Source organism: Aythya ferina, assembly GCF_964211825.1.
Source record: "Aythya ferina genome assembly, chromosome: 15".
Classification (NCBI taxonomy): Eukaryota; Metazoa; Chordata; class Aves; order Anseriformes; family Anatidae; genus Aythya; species Aythya ferina.
Window position 1 is genome coordinate 8,608,168 of NC_140314.1, and position 15,749 is coordinate 8,623,916.

The 15,749-nt window shown below is 39.0% G+C and overlaps 1 protein-coding gene across 6 annotated transcripts in view; it reads right to left on the reverse strand.

Moving 5' to 3' along the window:
- Window positions 1-643: 643 nt before the first annotated feature.
- Window positions 644-15,749, reverse strand: part of TMC5 (transmembrane channel like 5) — a 31,348-nt gene continuing 16,242 nt past the window's right edge. For all 6 annotated transcript variants that reach the window (XM_084536655.1, XM_084536652.1, XM_084536654.1 and 3 more), the window contains 16 exons: window positions 15,232-15,480; window positions 13,852-14,003; window positions 13,172-13,316; window positions 12,447-12,602; window positions 11,727-11,893; window positions 10,998-11,076; window positions 10,514-10,611; window positions 8,668-8,763; window positions 7,997-8,072; window positions 6,597-6,730; window positions 5,531-5,704; window positions 4,269-4,347; window positions 3,852-3,944; window positions 2,109-2,207; window positions 1,749-1,794; window positions 644-1,193 (listed from right to left, as the gene is read on the reverse strand). In XM_084536655.1, the coding sequence (XP_084392781.1) occupies window positions 1,099-1,193; window positions 1,749-1,794; window positions 2,109-2,207; window positions 3,852-3,944; window positions 4,269-4,347; window positions 5,531-5,704; window positions 6,597-6,730; window positions 7,997-8,072; window positions 8,668-8,763; window positions 10,514-10,611; window positions 10,998-11,076; window positions 11,727-11,893; window positions 12,447-12,602; window positions 13,172-13,316; window positions 13,852-14,003; window positions 15,232-15,480 (1,938 nt within the window). In that variant the 3' untranslated portion in view covers window positions 644-1,098. The remainder of the gene's footprint in view (window positions 1,194-1,748; window positions 1,795-2,108; window positions 2,208-3,851; window positions 3,945-4,268; window positions 4,348-5,530; window positions 5,705-6,596; window positions 6,731-7,996; window positions 8,073-8,667; window positions 8,764-10,513; window positions 10,612-10,997; window positions 11,077-11,726; window positions 11,894-12,446; window positions 12,603-13,171; window positions 13,317-13,851; window positions 14,004-15,231; window positions 15,481-15,749) is intronic.

Consider the following 15,749-nt stretch of genomic DNA (forward strand, 5'->3'; position numbering starts at 1 on the left):
GTCTGTTCTTTTTGTTGCTGCTCGGGTTGCTGGTAGTGCTGAATCTCACTGTCCTCAGTGCCAACACTGGACCATATTGAAATATTCAGAGCCAGACTTCAGGGCTACGCATGCAGAAACAAATAATAAAATTGAATCTCTGGTCTTGCATGTAAATTTTGTCCTTTTTTCTATATCTTTTGTATCTCTGGGTTGTCTTTAATGTAAATTATGAGCGTGAGAAACAGGTGTATCTCTTTCCTTGGCATTTTTATGTCCAAAGCAGCTAGGGAGGAATAAACCAGGCAAAACAAAACAAAACAAAAAAAGCTAAAATTTATCATCATAGCAAAGTTGGGGCTATGAGTAAAAAGCAGCTGCACTGAATGTCTCAAAGTCACATGATAAAAAAAAAAAATGTCCCTGTTGTGTTACTTCCAATCCCTTCTGTTCAATACTGGAACAGGTGTCATAAACTTTTTTGTTCACAACTTTGTTTTACACAGGTGAGATGTTTGGTAAGAAACCATTCTTAAAAAATTGAATGCATCAAGCTGGTTTTGAGTGACTGAAATAAACCCTGTAAAAATGGCTCTGAAGAGTGAAGATGGAATAAAAGCTTTACAGTCATTCATACACGTTAGTCTGCAGCCATTACAACATCTTTGTCATTCAAAACAACTGCACTTCAGTTTTCTTTTTATTTGACTGATACTCCACCTTTGGTTTAGATCAGATAAAAGTTTTTTGAACAATCTAACACATAAAAATAGTTTTAGACCAAAGCTTTTACTTAAAATTAGGCACAAATTTTCTTATATTTAGTCAACAACAAATGACTAGCTGTGGGGTGACCCTTACTGAAACAAGATAAAGACTTCCTCCAGGCCTGGCCACGTTATCACCACAATTTCACTACAAAACCAAGCCAAACATGCAGTGCATTCCCTGTCTTTCTTACAACAAACTGCATTTTGCAGTCTCCTATTTTTCTTCCATTTGGGGAAGAAAAAGTGTTTGTTTCAGTCATTAATGTGAATCAGTATTGTTTTCTGCAGAGCATCAATGACAACATTCACCACTGACTCTGCCTGCTCACAGCTGGAAATCTACGTCGTCTTAATCTTCCCATTGTGCTGCTTGTCTGGCACGTAGAGCAAGTGCCACTGCTTCAGACACCCCTGGGCTGCTGCTGGGCTGGGATGTCTCCAAATCTGTTTTTCACAAGAGAAATAACGTTAACTGTGTTGATGTGGGTACAATAGCCATCCTGCATTAGAAAGCCCCATGCTTTTTAAGTCTCATCTGTCAAACATTTGTGTTTGTACGAAGCAGGAATGGTTCAAGCTACCAGGCAGGCTTCTGTGTTTTATTCTGGACATACAATGTGCTAAGGACTCTCTGTTGTTAATAACCACTTCAGAAGTGGTTAAGTACTCATTTAATATGATACAATACTCTTTCCTACAGCTGCTCCCATAAGACAAAATAAGAATCTCATTTACCCAAAAAAATTCAACTCAAGTATACTGAACCTCGAGATCAGTCTTCAGAAGTCACCACCCAACATTGCAGCAAGCTACCAATAAGCTACCAACAGCAAGTGCTGGCCCCAGAAACAGTCTTTTTGTTTTCTCTTTATACAGGGTGCTAAAAGTCTGTGTCTATTACCTCAATCTGTTGTATGCTGTGTCTATACTAAATCAAACATTTTTACTGAGCTGAGCTGGTGAGAGTTGCTTTCTCAGTGCTTAGCATTTGTTGCTTACCAGGTGGGAAGCCAGTCCCCTTCAAGATCCCAGCAGAATAGGGATACTGAAAACAAAATTGACAAGTAGATTTAAGTCAGAGTTTTCCCTCCTGTGCTTGTTATCTTGTATTTAATTATGCATTTCCTGTAAGTAAACCATTCTCTCTCCAGATCTCAAGCAGGATTATGAACATGAATATGCCAACACTTATTCTGGTTATATGTTTTCATCTCTTCAAATCAATCTTTTAAAATGATTTCTACATGTACAGGACTGTCTGTCCTCTTTGTCCCACATATGCCCATTGTCTATATAGGGACATGCTCGATGTTCTATATAGGGAAAACAAGCAGAGACGTCCTTCATTGACTATCTCACCTCGTTGTAGGATGCGTTTTGATTTCTGTCAAATGTCCTGCCTAGGTAGTTTGGCTCTTGCTGGGCACGTTGCATGGATGGGTGGTATGAAGATCTTCTCTGAAAGACATAATATTTGACATTAGCAGTAATATATTACGGCTTCCAGTCCTGGTCTTATGGTCAGTACCCACACCCACATCTATTACCCATGTTTTTGGGAGATGTTTAGAAGCCAAAAGGCAACCTGGCTTGTACCAGGACCTGCCTGAGTGCTGAGGCACTGCCCTTTGTACAGACCAGGACTCCATCTCATAGTGACACAGGGATACAACCTTAGTGCTTTGCAAACTGCACGGTACTTTTTGCTAGATTATCACCTAGTCAGATAACGCCACAACCCCAATTTTATAAATAGGAGAGGTTGGGGAAGGATCTGAGATAAAAAGGACCTAGGTGTTCATGGTTTGCCACTCACACAGAAATGAAATTTCAGTTTTTCCTTTTCAGACTCTTGTTTTTAGCCACTATTTCTGGTAACACCTCTCTTTCTCGGACTGGCTTCTTTGACACCTTAAGACTTATGCAGGTGATTTAGCTGTTATTAGAATACTTTATATTTCTTTATTCACAAATAACTAGATGGAACAGAAGCAGATACAGTTGTGCACAATAGAGGAAATACAGAGCTGGGACGTAGTACTGGATGCTGTGCAAAGTAGCCCGGTCTCTCTATGCTGTCTGAATTTGGATACGTGGAGCTTCCTGCCTTGAAGAGACTACTTTTGTCCTGGTATTTCTGATTGTTTTGCAGTTATGTTAGCTTGTTTTCTTTCTCTTCTAGGCAAAGGAAAGCCTGAGGAGGCAGGATAACTGTGAGGACAAAGGTGCTTGTAACTTAGTGCCAATTATATGTGAGATTGTGGCAGGTGAGTACACGCCAGGGAAGAGCGTGGAGCAGAGAGTGACATCCAGACCTACTTACTAGGAACTAACCTGAATGAACAGGTGGAGAAGAAAAAAAAAATGGCCCTATCTTATTTCAGATCTCTAAAATGGCAATGAGAAGTGGCAGGGAGCAAAGCAGCAACTGCAGATGACAACCTATTCTCCATGGGACAGGTACTTATTTGGGCCTAGCAAACCTTTTTGTTGCCCAAGTATGTAGGTCAAAGAGTTTTCACTCAGCCTAAATGAAAACACTGCACAGCACCTACATGTACACTAATTTGATGGTTCAGCAAGCACCACTGACTTGAAAAATAAATTTAATTTAAAGATGTTAGATGTCTATTGATGTTGTGTGGGATTTAAAATCGGGTTAGATCAGGGCACTCAGTTCAACACATCAGCAAAGATGGGTGAGGAGGACACAAAACATAAACCCATAAGGAAATCTAGAGTCAGGGGAGGAATGCAGCCTTCTTCATATTCTAGGCAAGGTTTAAGTGTGGCTGAACCCTTTTCTGACCATCACTACACCTAGATTAGAAATGTTTTCTTGCAGTTTAATAATCATAAATAATATTTAGTGAGGGGAAGGACCTTCTACATCCTCCCAAGTTAAATTCCTCTCTGGAGCAAGTAGGGAATATCCCAGATATCCTTTTGCTGGCTGGAGCTAAATAGCAAGCAAGCAATTTAGGTGAAGTTTTAAACACAGACATAGCTGAAAATGGCATCCTAATTGAAAGACTAGAGAAATCCCATTGAATCATAATGAACATGTAATTGAAACAGGAATATCTGAACTATGAAACTGACCTGCTGGTCTTGTCCTCTTGGCACAGATGGATTTTGTTTTGCCCTCTGTTGTAAATGGAGTTTTTGAAGTAAAAACACTTTATCTTTTCCTACCTGTGGTCAAGAAATTATTTATCATTAGCTGGAATGGAATAATCATAAGGGAGGCTCAAGGTCTGTGAGTAACCATTGACCAGAATAATCATTAAGATTCCTATTTAATCAATCTATGAAGAGAGCTGCAGCAGCACAGCTTAGAAGTAAAAATTTTTTGCAGCAACTCTATTTGTAAGTTTCCCTGCAACTGACAAGCAGAAGGGCTACCACCCTCATCTGCATTGCTATAGGAGGAGCAGATTACAATTGAACAATACAAGTGTGAGAAAATCAACAAGGAAGCCAAACTTTAAACAAGATAAAGGTGAAAGATGAACTTACGTTAACAATTTGCTTACATAAGAGCTTGACCATGGTCTTTCTTCCTTCTATTATTTGCCAGTAAAGATAAGTAATAATTCTAAAAATAAATAAATAAAGTCCAACAGATGAACACTCATACGCATGTGTATTTCCTTCTAGTCACTGCTTAAACAGAAAGTTATCTTTTTCATTTTGTTCACTAAAAATTTAATAATATACACATGTATATGTCTGTATGCATATAATTGCATATCAAAAGGTAAACATGAAATTGCTTTCTCCTGGAAAAGACCCAAAGGTTTACAGACTTATTCAAGATGAGAGGTACAATTAACATAAGTAAACAATACAAGTTGCATTTAAGATAACAAACATGAACCTAATGTTCTTACCCAATTTTGTGTCATTTGCTCAGACACATTCATGGACATTAAATCACAACACTGAACACTTATTGTTTCCAGGCCAGTTCTGGTTCCACTTGAATGGCTGGGTGCTTGTTTAATGTGAACAGGTTTGGGCTCTTACGTGTGCACAGGCTATGATGGAAATAGCAAGCAGCACAGCTACAATTTCAAACCCTACCAGTGGGCAAATACCTTAAAGATTCACATGCAGGTTTTGCCAATATAATTCTTTTCAGTCAGGAAGACACTATGTGAATTTACCTGAGATTAGCTGGATGTAGACTGCAACGTACTTATTAGCATGCCCCCAAATACTGTGCTCACTTTAACATGCCACCTGTGTACCACCATGGCCTTCACCACAGTGCCCCCATGGTCAGAAAAGACAAACAAAACACCTTCTGAACCCCCACTTTTTATGTTGCCCAAAGTTCTAGTAGAGATCAAGCCTGTACTACCTGTGTTTGTGAATGATTTCTCTTTTCCTACTGATTTATACACTAATGAAAAAGGTAATTTCACCTGCCAACTGTACGCAGCATGTTCCTGTTTGCTGATGGTCCTAAAGCTAAATAAACTGATGGTATTAAGATCTGGAAGCCTAGGCATCACTAAACTAAAAGCATTCAATTGAAAGCAGCATATTCTATAGTTAGAATGAAGCTGGTTTACAAAGAGCTTTGGCATCCTAACATAAAAGGAATAAATTTTATAACTTATTTATGTACTTCAAAGACATGATATTCCAATTTATTAATAATTTCTGATGCTCTAGAATGTACTTTGTAACTCAGTTATGGAGAATGGCTATGACATAGCCAGGTTTTTCCACTTCAGGTTCTTTTCAAGTGCTTTTCATCAGCAAATACTTACAGGAAAATGATGGAGAGGATGAAGAAGAAAAGTTCACTAGTAATTAAGTTGTTGTAGATCCACACTACCCATTTTGAGCCAGTGTAATTTTCCAGTATTTTTATCCACTCAGAGACTGCTGCAAACATAGAAGACAAACCTCTGAAAGGACCACATTCTTCTGAAGGTTTTAACCTGAAAGTGTGAGAAAACAGCTATTTAAAGCTTCATTTACTAACATGTGATTTAGTTAAACACTTTGTTGATGAAGATTCTCATTAGTTTGCTATAGCTCTCTGTTCTCTTTGGACCCTCAGGGAACTTCCATCATTCATGTCTGATTTTTTACTTGGGTCAACTCCTGCACCTTAAAATGCCACCCCAATGTCCCCCTGAGACTACTGCAGCCAGAGATCTAAGACACCCTGCCGCAGTGGATCTGCACCAACCTGTGAACATAATCTTGACCTAAATGTAACAAGTCAATCAGTGTAGCACAGGCTACAGCAATTTGAAAATCTGAATTTCCAAAGTTGCATAACAGATGTGTAAAGGAACCATCATCCCACCTTGCCTTCCAGGACGAGTCACTGCAAACTTTCAGTAACAACAAGCTGTGGTGAAGTAAGGTAGTCTCTTTAGCAAAAATGAACATTTTCAAATAGACAGGAAGAGGAAAATATTGTTTGCTTTGAAATTGAACTAATCTAGACAGTCATGGCCTATAACATTTAATAGGCCCGGTATGGCCTATAACATTTAATCCGAGGAACAGGCTGGGTCACAGAAATTTTTCAGGAGAAGGAAAGGATGAATCAAAGGATTTTCTCTGACATTTAAATAGAATACTAAAACTTGAAGGCAACAAAGTTTCCCCTCCCACTTTCTTATGGGACAAGTTCTGCATTAACCATTTTTTTTTGCAAACTTTCCGAGTGTGTTTTCAGAACACAAAACATCTCATGAACATTTGAATCCTTCCTTTAGCAATTAATACAAATTTGTCTACAGAACAACACAGATTCTTCTGCTTGGTATCAGGTCACAGCATAACATATTGGAACTGAATCTCAGTGCTCTTCCCTACCTCCAAACAGTAACTGCAATGACAGCCAGGACTCCAGTGAGAGAAGGGAAAAACAGCAGCAACATGAAGAACGTTGTCATTTGAGCTGCTCTCCAGACTTGGCGAGGGGGTTGGCAATTCTTCATTAGGCTGACCTTTTAAGAGATGAAAATATACTCTTTTTTTTTTTTTTTGTTACTTATCACTCTAACTGGATTTAAGTCAATACTACTGAAATTGTTGGAAGCAATTGCTAGAATAGCATCTATCAAAAGTATCCAAGGACTTCTAGAACTTGATAGATACAACGTAGTTTTAGAAAAAGGGTATAGTCTTTCAAATACTAAGAGGACTCCGTTGGGTAGTTTGGTTTTGCAGCACACACGAAAAATGTTCATGATGACCAAAGTGCTGGAGCACCTGTCCTTACGAAGGACTGGGGATGTTCAGCTAGAAGAAGAGAAGGCTCTAGATAGACCTCATTGTGGCCTTTCAGTACATAAAGGGGGCTTATAACAAAGATGGAGAACAACTTTTTAGATAGGCAGACAGCGATAGGACAAGGGGGAATGGTTTTAAATTAAAAGAGGGGACATTCGGATTTGAGGTTAGGAAATTCTTCACTCAGAGGGCAGTGAGGCACAGTCTGCCCAGAGAAGCTGTGGATGCCCCATCCCTGGAGGTGTTCAAGGTCAGGCTGGATGGGATTTGTGCAACCTGATCTAGTGGGTCGCAGGGGGATGGAACTTCATGGGCTTTAACATCCCTTCCAACCCAAGTGGTTCTGTGATATGATTCAGGGAAGTTTGAATTTGTGCTTGTAGCTTTGTTCTTCTGCATTCAACGCTACAAACTGTTCAGTCACCTAATAACCAATCTGTCGTCTAATCATACTGCTGAAACAAAGAACACTGAAAAGAAGAATTTCCACCATGATATTTAGCTGATTCACCCCACTTAGACCTAGATAACTTGGGGGTAGGAAACAGGTGGCTGGGGAAGAGAAAGAGAATCCAAAATCACAGCAATAGGATGAGTATCTATATTGCCACATGCACTTAGTTAATGTATAGTTCATGTGCATTATGCATACGAAATGCACATACCATTAGTTCCCTATGCTTTACTTTTAGTCCTTTATTCTCTCCCCTTTCTAATTCCTATGCTTTCACACTTCTGCCCTCTCAAGTTTTACAGGTTTGCAATTCAAACATGTGCATACAAATGTTGTTTCTTTAACCAACCAACCAACAAAAACAAAACAATAACAAAGCAACAACAAAACCAACCAAACTGCTCCCCTGGGCACAAAACCAGAGCGTCTAGCCAAACCCAGCACTTTAACCCAATAAATCCTGCCCATATTTCAAGCAGTGTAAATGGCATGGTACTGTATGATGAATACATGTAAAGCTTGTTACCTTTTTCACGTAAAATACTATAAAAAATGATATCATCTGGATACCAGGCAGCAGAGGTGAGAAGAGAATACCAATCCTAACAGAAAAGATTTATAAGAAAAAATTACATCTTCACTATTCACTACACAGTGCTCAGTGCACCAAAAATAGAAAATATCAAACTATATTAATGTACAGTTAGAGTTTGGCTATCTGCAAATGTATAATTATATTAACAGTGATCCTGTAACAGTAAGTTAGCCTTTAGAAACATGCAACTTTAAATATACATATCTGTGTACACATCTGCAAAACTCATAACTGGAGTACTGTACTCATTCTCAGAAATAAGGAGGAAATAAGGCAGTTTTTCCGGTATTTAACACTGAGATTAATTCAACAGGAACACTATTCCAGTGGGGATTAAAACAAAACTTTTGGATATTCCTTTTACAGTTTTCTCCCAGACCAGGGGGCCACAATCTAAATTACTGTAATTATGCAGGTAATAATTTCAGTCACAGAACTGACGAGTCACGATCCTTACAAAGGTACTTGATATATATCATCTCTCTTGGACACTTGTCCTACACTTTCTTTCATGATGCGAAGCACCCGTAAGTGTCTGAATCGGGATGTTCCATGGTATTCCTACATGCAAATGAAGTTTTAGCTGTAAATTTACCACTTACCAGGTCAAAGTCTGTGCATAGATCAAGTCTAAAACATTTCGTGCAATATCAAATTCTGGCATTCCCAGGCTTACAAAGATTGTAGTTCCAATAATTCTGGGGAGAAAAAAAAAAAAAAAAAAAGAAAAAAGAAAAAAAAAAGCATTTGTTAAATGGTATAAACCTCTGCAAATAGGTCAGTGACAGGTTATTCTGGGGTTCCATTAACCACGTGTCCCACAAAGCAGCCACAGCTTGTTGATTAGACAGCACATCAAAATGAAACAGAAGAATCTGGCAAAAGCAAATTCCCATAACACACAACAGGAGTAAGAAAGACTTAGGACATTTTTAATGCAAGTCAAAAAAAAGACCAAAAAAAAAAAAAAAAGGATTAAAGGATTTATAACTATATCAGAAAAGTATGCTTATGCTTATGATTTAACAATTGAAATGACAATTAACCTCATGACAAAAACCTAACAGCTTTCCAGTTCCCAACTCCTGAAAATTCTTAGCTTTAATCAAAAAAATGAATCCTCTAAACTGACATTTGCAACATATCCTAAACATATTCTACTTTAAACTAAACGAGGTGGCAGGTAGCTGAGACACACAGGTAAGCAATTACCCCAAGGGTTCCGCTTGAGGACTTATAACCTAATTTTATCACTTATTCTTTGCCTGAGATGGGAAGATTCAGTTTCTGCTTTTTGTAGCAAGAACAGGGAGGATTTTGGTTACTGCCCCATCTTGCCTTGAGTAAAGGTCTGGGTACCACCTGATCAGCTGCATCATCAACATTTGAGGGCTGTGTTTCAGTTACTCTGAAGACATACAAGTAATTAAATGTACTTGTACTTTTAACCTTTTATGACTGTAAGTCTGGTGCTTTTACACAGCTCAGTGGAGAACTTCCATAATGGCTGATGACACAGTTTTAGTACTGTGACTTTTTGTAGGGAGGTGGTTTCATATCTGAAGAGAACGATAACACAGGAGGATTAAAGTACACTGACAAGAGCTGTGAAGGGAAAGTCATCAAGGGCTTCTCAACATTGCTTTGTGTTGATTTGACACAAAAGTCAAAGTCCTAACTTGTAAACCAATCTTGTTCTCATCACATGTGAAGGGCAAACAATCATAAAGATCTCCTACAGAAGTATAGCCAGGATCCCTAAATGTTCTATAGAGGTGGCAAGCACTTAGTACTATACTACTGTAGTCATAAATAATGTTTAGCAGTAGGAAGGGACACGCAACACATTACTGAATTAAATGAATTTTTGTTTACACACTAAGCTGAGCTTACTTTCAGTTAAAAACACTCTCTCACACACCACACTACAGACCTCTACAGTAGGGAGACATATTACATCCCTAATAAGACTGATTAAAATGAGATTTTAAACTTGCATGCACTCTGTAGAGTGACATAACAAAAAGAAAAAACATTTACAGAGGGACATACCAAGAAAAGCCAGCAGTGCACCTGTGCGCATGCAGAAAAGCAGGGTTTTCTGCTTGAGACACCTGGTCATTTGGCATCCCATGAAGGAGACCTAATGGAGTACAGTGTGACTCCTCTCTGCCTGCATTTGCATCTCCAAAGGGAACAAGGACACACTGGGAGAGTAGAACAGTACACACTGTGACCTCTCCTAAGAGGGAGCTGGAATATACCCAAGGCATGTACCCAGAGACCATGCTGGGTAGAGAGAACTGAGGAAGCTTCAGTTTTTTCCTAGGTCTGCTCCTGTTGGACCTCTCCTTTTCTCACATTGGAGGGGAAAAACCCAACTAACCAACCAAAAGGACTATGTCTTTGGCTAATTAATAAAAACAAGATTAGGAACATAGTGCTCACCTTCGTAAAAATTCTCCAAAGAAAGAGCCAAGCAAACAAAATATGAAGTCAACCAGAATAAGACGATAGATATCTTGGCCAATCAGTGTTTCCCAGCACTTTAAGAGGTGGAAAAAATAAAAATAAATAAATAAATTTTAAAAACATACATGTATCTGAAAGAAATAATTACGTGATTTTAACTTTCCAAAATGCAAATACTTGGACATCTGAAATCTGGGCTATGGATCAAAGACTTGCTGGCACCCTAACTAATCGCAGTTGACCTCTCATTGAAGAATGTTGCAAACCAGCTGAGACTCAAATCGGGTGACTCATTCTCCTATATAAGTTCATTTCTCTGGAGATTCTAATAAAGAAATGCTGGGGTGGGAAATTCAGCTGTCCAAAGGACTCCATGTACTTCTCATATGAAGCAGGCCTATTACCACCATGGTTCTTAAAGAGTTATCATAAGTCAAAGACGCATACTTTTGAAACTTACTTGGGACTTTGATGCCGCCACAATGTCAAGCCAGTAGTAGCACAGTATTCCAATAATTGATATTTTCAGGATGATATTTCTACAAAGAAAAAGTAACAGTAACTGCACTGACTAGTCTGTAAGCTGACGGGGAGAAACAATGGCAGGATGGCCATCGGTCATGTTGCTACCTTCTTACACACCAACAATAGCACTGCACAGTGCCAGGACTAACAGGAGCTCCGGTGCCACGTTATTCTATTGTCCTGGCAGAAGTGAAGCCAGGTGTGACGACCTTGATACAGGCCTAAACATGCTGCTGGTTGGGTGTGTGGGCTTCACAGGAGAGGAAGGCCTGAGGGGCACTGATGGTAATGTAATGTTAATTCCAGGCATCTATAGCAAAGTTAGACCTCCTCACTCCTCTCTCCACTTCCCTTCCTTTCCCCAGGAGGCTCACAGCCCAGTAGCTATCTATGGGAGCTACAAACAAAGCCAAGCCCAGTGTCACAGTGTTCCTAACTCAGAAGGATACCCTGTCCTCATGCAGAGACGTAACACTCCAGAAGACTCACAGAAAGCAAACAGAATAGGGAGGGAAGAGCATGCAGAAGCCTTTGGAGAAGATGAATTCACATGTTCCATACCTCACTACTGCCCACCAAACCATCTAGACATAGCTTGCTGAAAAAAAAAGATGAGTCAGCCAACTTCAGGCAAAAAGCACTAAGAGGAGGGAGCAACAAATACCTGGCAATAGTGACATATGTCCTGTTTCTGGGATTCTGAAATTTCTCCAGCTGTCCAAGCCATGAGTAGAAGAATGGGATGAGCACATTGAGGAGAGATGCAACAATTGGTAGCACCAACATGGCAGCTTGGCTCTCCAGGTCATTTTTATGCCCTTCCATAAACAGCTTTGAGAGAAGAAAAACAAAAAGAACCAACCCCGAAATTAGAACCTTAGCTGAAATGCTTCCTCAAGTTGTGCCCACACACCTGACACACATATCTGAATGTTCTCTGATTAGAGGCCACCATGTTTTACTGGCCCATATCCAGCACCACAATGACCCCCCCCTTCCACTGTGTTACATGGGACCACAGGTGGGAGCCCCAGCTTAAAAGCTGTTCCAGGGCAAAGGAGAGGCAGTCCTTTCTGAGGCTTCTTCTTGCACTTTCTTTCAAGGCCACCAGCTGTGCTCTAAGCCAGCCGTGGTATGCAACTTCTGGGATGAAGTGGGAGATTTGCTCAGACTCCTCAGGTCCTACAGTCCTGCCATAGTCCCAGTGGTGTGAGTCTTTGCAAACCAGCTCTTTAGGTACAGAAGAACGTGTGTGTGTATTGGCAGTAACATCCACGCTTTCCTACATTCCCTAGTAGCAAACAGACCACAGCTTGCATTCTGTGTATGACATCCATGTGGAAAAATAACGTCTCTAAAAACAGGTTGCAAAGTCTGTCCTTACCTCTAGATTATTAATGGCAAGGAAGTAAACACTGGCACAAGCAGCCACTGCTGTTCCTAGGGAAGCAGCCCAGGCACCAAGATGAATAAGAATGTGAACAAGTGTCTCTGTTACAGAATAATTTAGAACTTCCTTGTTTACATCAGTGAGGCTTTCCTGCAAGGAAACAAATTGTAATGAAGAATTGCTTAGTCAGCAGCATGAAGGAAAACCTGTTTCAAGTGACTACTTGAGAGACTGAATAAAAGATTTTTTTTATCTAGAAGATCAGCAAAGTAATATCCTGGGAAAATTAAATGGCCAACTTTGTGTTCCTGTCCTAAAAGTTGTTTCTCTGTTATGCTAATTTAATGTTTAATATGATAAGTCTGCTTTTTGTTGACAAAATATTTAAACTGTGAAAAGGAAAAGAAAAAAAAAAAGCAATATTCTAGCATATGTTTAATAGTCATAGAGATTCGTTCAGTAGAACAAAAGCATTCATTCAGTAGAATAAAACGACATAAATATTTATATGTAGCTTAAAGAGAAAAGTAGCTATGACAACTCCAGAAGTTCAAATCAAATGAAACTTAACAGCCAGGAAGACTTAAGTTTATTAGAAACATGACTAGCACGCCTGAGTCACTGGTCTGGAGACTTATTTGTACATACATTCTGGCAGAGTGATCCAAGCATGCTAGTTATGCTTCTTTGCACCTTTTTGCATCTCCTGTATTTTGTACCTTTATCTGTGTGCTGAGATTCTTTTGTTTCAGCTTCACTGCTTTTTCATTAGTTATATTGAAGTCCCAAGTGCAGAGAAGCTTGCTAGCATTTCCAGAGTATATCTGAGGGTTAATGAAGTTCCTGCAGAAGGATTTTGCCATGCTGCAACAAAAAATTAAATTTGTGAGATGCATAATGGGGAAATAGGTCAGGTTTTCACAGCAGTGCAAGACGGGAAGGGGGAGAGGAGAGGAGTCAGCTTTTCCATCCCTTCCCTTGGCTAGTGGACTTATGTCAGAGCATCTCACATAAGAAGACATGGAAAATAAATCTTAATGTAAGAGTGAACTCTCACACTTCTTTCTCCCAGTTGTTGCTGACAATCATTACTTCATGGATATTAGAAGGCCATGTCAATACTATATGATATCAGCAGCAACAGATTACAAAAGGGAGATCATGCTGTCAGTTGCTTTGAGCTGGGATTCACCTGCATGGCCCTCACTATTCTGCAGTCGCTCTTCATTCACATAATGAAAGTTTGATGTGTGAGACTGTCTTTTGAGCAGAATCTTCTGCTTAAACTTGAGACCTGGAAATAAGGACTTACAGAAACACACTCAGGCAATTATCACTGTCTGACATTTACATATTTTTTGGCTAATATAAATGAAATAAGAATATATAATTAGTTTACCTGATCAACAAGATAAGCAAGCAGATGATAAAATACATTCCAACAGTAAAAATATAGGCCAGCTGCATGTTATAAGATGCACCATTCTCCGTTTTACTGATTGTAGCATTGGTGTAAAAGCCATAGTAGAGTACTGTTTTTTGAAAATAACCCTGTAAATATATGGACATCATTCAGAATATTTTCTAGTACCTGTATATAGTGAGCAGTACCATCACCTGAAGCACAATTCAGATGTGGGAGCTGTCCCATTCCCTACTGTAAAATCAGGTGTGATTAAATTTGTGAAAACTGGACCCTGTTTTCATTCTGTCAGCTATAAACTTCCATATGTTGGAGAACTCTAAGAGGTATATAAATGACTTGTATCATTTGGGATGATTTTGAGCATTCAATATGCTTGCAGGATTTACCCTTCTCTGAAAATTCCTGAAGAGGGAAAGTGTTAATCGCTTATTTCTTCAGAGCAATGTTCTGAACTGACAAATTGTAACAACTGCAAGGGAACCAAGGAGGAAGCACGTGACATTCAATATGTGAGTTACTACATCACCGGTGACCTCCTGCAATGATGACTGTACTTTGAAAAATTAAACAACATTACTATAAAATAGAGCCAAATACTTTAAAACCCAATTCTAGAAAGAAAGGGTGAACACCTTTCCTTTTGAAAAAGAGCATTAGCAAGAGCAGAATTGTGTTTATTAACCAGAGAAATCCTTCAACAACAATAAAATTGACACAATTTTTACAACTGTCAGAGACAGAAAAAAAGAGTAAGTCTTCTCAGATCAAGTAGTTGATGAATACTACTAAACTTAGAGCAATGCAAAATTTTTGTTTATAAATATCCTGGAATTTTATTCCCTAAATATAAAGATCTCCACATAGTGAAAGATCCTCCTGTCTACAGGGCACACTACAGTTGGTGGGTTGCCACACAAAATCTGTGCACTCCTTGGAAGAATAAAGCTTTAGAAATAAGCAAAACTCACAGGAATATATACTGAAATCTTTACTGTATTTTTAGAGGAAAATTAACATGGGAAAAATGTTCTGCTAAAGACTATTGTATCCACCTCCAGAAGGCCTGACTTCCACTCCTTTCTAGAAGAACAATGAAAAAATCTTGATATATTGCTGAACACAGCAATCATTTGCAGTAAGACACATTCATTAGAATGAGTTCCACCCTGGGTTAATGTTTGTTGTAGTTTTTGTTGTTTTGTTTTGTTTTTCAAATACACACTATCATTTCTAGTCATATAAACATCTAACTCAATCTCTTAAGAAGAAATATTTGCTTTTTTACTTTGTCATGATTTTTAAAGTAGATCTGTTGCAGAGAGTACTAACACAAATCCATTGTTACATACTTACAGCTCCAGTGAGCAGCTCCAGACCCGTGAATGAAAGGTTATTTGGTTCTGCTGCAATAAACTGAGGGACTGTGATGAAACTGAAGTTTATGAGGAATGAGAAGATGTTGAAACTTAGCAGCCACTTCAAGAAAATAAAATACGAAAGAACACTTGTTCCAAACTCGCCACCAATGATCTTCAGAGTCTTGTGCCATAACCACAGTTGGTGAAAACGTTCTGACAAGCTGTTTCTAAATCGTCGAAATGACTGAAGTACAAAAGATATGAGAGAGATGGACCTCAGCAAGCAGTCTTACACAGGGCTCAAATTCACATAATGCAGACTCACATTTTTACAGCTCCGTTTTGATGATAAGTACATATTTCTCCCATTACATACACTGTAAGATGCTGAACTGGTGTTCCTAACGGCTACCATAATGCAAGTCACTACTAATGAACACTGCAGCAATGAATTGGTTCTTTGGAAAGTAAGAAAGCAAGCTGCCAAATACCTCTGGAGACAATAATAACACT